At 40.8% G+C, this 5,022-nt stretch overlaps 1 protein-coding gene across 1 annotated transcript; it reads right to left on the bottom strand.

Moving 5' to 3' along the window:
* Window positions 1–2,236: 2,236 nt before the first annotated feature.
* Window positions 2,237–3,085, bottom strand: gsx1 (GS homeobox 1; the record flags this gene model as incomplete). The annotated part of the gene is made up of 2 exons (XM_081366362.1): window positions 2,237–2,589; window positions 2,710–3,085. The coding sequence occupies 2 exons, from the start codon at window positions 3,083–3,085 to the stop codon at window positions 2,237–2,239; spliced, it is 729 nt and encodes a 242-aa protein (XP_081222488.1).
* Window positions 3,086–5,022: the final 1,937 nt, after the last annotated feature.

The following is a 5,022-nucleotide window of genomic DNA, read 5'->3' on the forward strand; positions in this document are numbered from 1 at the left end:
TAAATGTGCCCGATCTTACCAGACCCTTTGTTGACACCGATAGCTGATGATAAATTCCCAGCAAAGGAAATAACATTTAAAACCAATTCAATTATTTAAATGAAGATTTAAAGTGCCATGGTATAATGGAGCAGGGCGCACCGAGTCCAGCGTCCAAGAGTGCGGTATGGCGCTTTGCTAAAAATGTAATGTGAGCTCCAGTTCTGGTGCGCGTGAAGGAGATGAAAAATACAAATGAATGGGAAATAGCCTTTTTACGTAGGCCTAAATAAAATAACTTGTGATATATATATATATATTTTTTCACAGAACGCAAGCCCGCATGTCTTTCTTAAATTGTTAGGGATATTAGTTTCTGATGTCGACACGAATGATCATTTATTTATTTATTTTTTAGCAAAACTAGCTACTTTTTTGAATAAATAACCAATTCATATTATAGTTAGGCTATATGAGTTTTGAAACCAAATGGTCGTTTTTATTAAACGCAACAAGCGAACACAATAATCACCCTCATCATCATCATCATCACCAAGTGTCCGCTTAGACCCCTTTAAATAAATTTAAATACAAACATCGATTAATCTGTCTCGTTGACTCGCATATTTTATTCATTTGCGCATTATTGTCTGTGTATTAATACACTACTTTGGGTTTTATTAACCCGCTCTCACGAGACTGTTAAGAACCGTGCGCTAAAGGGCTCAGTGTTTAACGGAGAGGCCCCGCGCCTGGGGGACACCAGGCGCTTTCAGCTACGTCCCCAGGGAATGCCACAGGGAACCCGATGAATACGCGTCTCTTTGGACTTCTTGACGGAGATCGATCCCGATGCACTTGAGTTGTAAATAGAGGAGCGCGGTGATCCAGTGATTTAGATAAGCGCGCAAACTCTCCGCGCACCCGAACTCTCACAACGATAGTGTTTTAAAAGGTCTAAATCTTTTATCAGTTGTCATCTTTACTTAAACACGGTCATCTGTTACAGACGGCCACAGACACTCATATTTCTTCCCTTTAAAGACATTATAAATGTTTTTTTATTTATTTGTTGGATTGCGCTCAACGCGCGCGCTTGTCACCTTAGCGAGTATTAAATTACGCCTCGAGGTTTACTTCCCTTGGCGAAGACTTTATATGTAAATATACATGATGCTATATATAAAATACATTAATTTAAAATTGCAGAACATTACAACCCTTCATTGCGCACGCTTTATGGATACTTTCCCCTGAATAATCACCATAGTCCCAGCGCATTTATAAAGTGTCACGTATCCTTGCAGTCATGATTAAGCATATGTTTTTGCGTATACGTGTTTTATTTGTTAGTTTTTTTGGGGAAACAAAACTGATTACATTTAATATTGCACGAAGATGCGCAGAACTTCTAGTGTTTTCATCCGCTATTTCGGATTTACACTTTTCCAAGTCACACGCGTAAGAGAAAGTTTTCTGTCTGACGCTGAATTATTAAAATGAGGGATTTTACGCATGAATATTATTAAAATCTGTTACGATTCATAAGAAAATGCAAGCCTTATAAATTATAACCTTAGAAGGCTCGATCTTATTAGGAAGAAGAAAAAAAGAGAAAGTCATGTGTGGCTTTTGTTGCTTTCAATATGACAGGTTCGCCCTGCTTGTGAGTTGTATTGGATAATATGCTTGTAAAACCAACTGATACGAGACAAATTGTGTCACTAAGAAATATTCTTTATTTTCAGCATTAAGGTTTTTTAAATAAATAAATATTCTCATTACAATAAAAGTACAACAAATTCTGTCACTGAAGTGACGTACATATCAGATACATCCCATATTTCCATTCTGTCCCCAAAAAATGTGCTTAAAGCTACCCTGTACTCACCATCCATACAAACAAATCTGAATATCTTCTAAAAAATAATATACAAATACAAATTAAAAAGTCAGTCGAATCAGCTTTGTTCACGTTGGACTGATTTTCAAATCTTTTGGTGACAGGAAATGTATTTGGATGCGGAACTACGGTCTTAAGTTGTTTTCAGAAAAAAAAACTACCAACATAGAACATGTATACAAATATACAACATTAAAGGGATACACAGACCCCGAACATATATAAAGTTTTTCTTCTCTCTCGCTATTTACAGGTGACGGCGCGCGCGTCGCTTTTTGGCTGCATTCAGGATCACTGGAGTCAGTGGCGCACAGAGTCTTTTGAGGTGGTGGTTATGAGCAGTGCGCAAAGAGTTCACGGGCTAACGGACAGATCTGCGTCCTCTTTTTCTGATGTCGGGGGTGACATGGGAAGGTCATCCTCTTCCTCAGAGCACCGGGCGGAGGACAGGGACGACGAGCACTTGCAGTTGTGCGCGCCAGTCCTGTGGGAGCCGCTTTTGCCTTCTTTTTTGTGCTTGACGCGGCGGTTCTGGAACCAAATCTTGACTTGCTTCTCGGACAGATTGAGGTAAGTTGCGATCTCTATGCGCCGAAGTCTCGAAAGGTACATGTTGGAGGTGAACTCCCTTTCCAACTCCAGGAGTTGCGTGCTGGTGAACGCAGTGCGCATGCGCTTGCTGCTCTGAAGTTGACTGCTGTTATTCTCTGTTGGAAAGACAAAAAGTTGAGTCAATTGTCAATTGCAGTTGAGGATGTGGGTGACATTAAAACAGAAAAGAAGTTACAAAAGTTGACTTTTTAGGATGTCTGGCACAACCGACTCACCTATGGATATGCAGTGGAACTGTCGTGGATCTGGAACCGGATAAGTGGCTTGGTATAACCCCGAGCCGCTGAGGTTTACGCCGCTGGATGTGGAATGCTGTCTGGAGAGCGCGGTGTGACAGTACTGGGAGCTGAAGGCAGGAAAGGAAGCCTTGATGAGCGGTAGCGCTGGAGGAGACGAGTGGAGCTGAGATGTGACGCACAGCGGGCAAAAGCACAGCAAACCCGCTTTTCGAGAGTGGCAGGAGCCGGCGGAGAGACCGTGGAGTGGATGAGACGGATGCATCGCGTAAGGAAACAACGGCGGGCTGTTCTCGGTTCCTTTTTCGCTGTTCTCCCTCAAAATCAAGGAATCCACAAGAAAAGATCTAGGCATCTTGGCAGCCCCGTGTGTCTTCACCTAATATCTGAGAGTTTGTAAAAGTTTCTCTTTGTCAGTCTCGTACCTAAGGCTGGATGGCTGAATGGTGCTGAAGAGAAAGTGTTCCTGCTTAAATAGTTGGAGAGCCAGTGCGCCCATGTGACGGTTACGCTGAGAGCTCTCAATAGGGTTTTGTGCCTTTTCTCTCGGCATTCACTCTGCACGCTTCCCTATTATTTCACTTGTTAACTAAATGAACTGCATAATGTAGTCTATTCTTGTCAGCCCCACCCACACTGCAAGAGGCGGTACTGCCCCTTCTCCCTTTTAAAAAATACCCACGTTTTATACTATTACTCTTTAGTGTCGTTTTAAACTTTATTTTCTTTCTCACGCGATCACATGGACACTATTGCTCTTTTAATTAATTTCATTCAAAGAGGCTCGTCATTTGTTCAGCGTGAACTCATTAGACATTCTGTGCAAATGACGTGCGTCACGAGGCGCATCGGCCCGGATCCACCTGCAACTCAGCCCATCATTAAGTATTATAACTACAATTATAGGACTGTCTCTGAGAGAGTGTTTCAGGGGTATTCTACAAATTAGATTGCATTATTTGTTGTCTATTATATTGAAATAATCTCTTCATAGTTGTGGATAGAACACAGCTGTCAAATCTGATAAAAGTTTTGTTTTTGAAACGGGACTTTTCCTTCACGAACCAAAAATTCGAATTCAGATATCGATCGTTTGCTTCATTCATTCAGGATGTTATTTTTCACTTAGTTTTTTTTCCCCTTGAACTCTATGCCCGTTTTTATTATTTTACCTTTACAGGTAGCCTATACTTTTATTTAACGAAGATACTAAATTGATACATGTAAATTGATACTGTTTTAGTGAAACTTTGTATTTGGATTATATTCGATACATCCTCTGTTTTGGATGCACACAATGCAGAACAATTTCGAGTATTTCTAAAACCATACTTTAATCATATTTTACAACAAGAACTATTAAAACATAGGGTTCTAAGGCAAATGTAGGCTATCATTTCCAGAGAGAGAGAGAGAGAGAGAGAGAGAGAGAGAGAGAGAGAGAGAGAGAGAGAGAGAGAGAGAGAGAGAGAGAGAGAGACGCGTCGCGTCACAACCTCAAAGCGATGAGGTTAAAAAACAGTGATTAATTCCTGCGCGCGGGCCCCCGCAGAGTCCGGGAAGGAATATATAAAAATAACCAGGTTTTCACTCTCCCAGCCCTTATTGAATGTCATTGTGGAGAGTTTTCAATGCGAGAGAGAAAGGCTCGAATTAAAGTGTGTGACAGCGGCGGACAAAGTGGCACAAAGCCGACTCTGTCAGTGAGGGCCCGAATGCACGGCGAGTGAAAGCCCCTGCCCGCCGCGCCCTGATTGAATTAAGTAATAGGAAAACAGTTTCTTTCACTTTAGGTTTGCTAAACAAGATGTTCAAAGGAAAAGGGGATTCTAATGTGTGAGTAAACATCGAAACGTGGATTCAACGTTTTAATTGGAATATATTTTAAAGTTCGAAATCATTACTAAGTGCATGGAGAGCCAAAGACAACGCATTATGTAGGTATAGACTCTGAATAACATAACATAGACATAAAAAAGAAAGAGATACATCACTAGACTAGCTAAATTTCATTTCAGTGAGACGACATTCTCAAAGCAACAGAGATGTTATGTGTACCTCATGTTTAGGCTAAATGTAAACAATCTGAAACACCGCATTACAAATTTAATTGATTTTCAGTCACTTTAATTCTTTCAGGGAGGGTTAAGGCCCATTGAAGTGGCTTGGAAAGAGTTGCTTTATTCAAGGTGTTGACATCATTTCCACTAAAACAGGAAGACAGGGCAGAATCGAAAAGCTCCTCCCCCTTTAAAAAAAAAAATAGCCAGTAGTGTTTGTTTATATCACCGA

The sequence above is a fragment of the Scardinius erythrophthalmus genome, assembly GCF_964197995.2.
Source record: "Scardinius erythrophthalmus genome assembly, chromosome: 5".
NCBI classification, from domain to species: Eukaryota; Metazoa; Chordata; class Actinopteri; order Cypriniformes; family Leuciscidae; genus Scardinius; species Scardinius erythrophthalmus.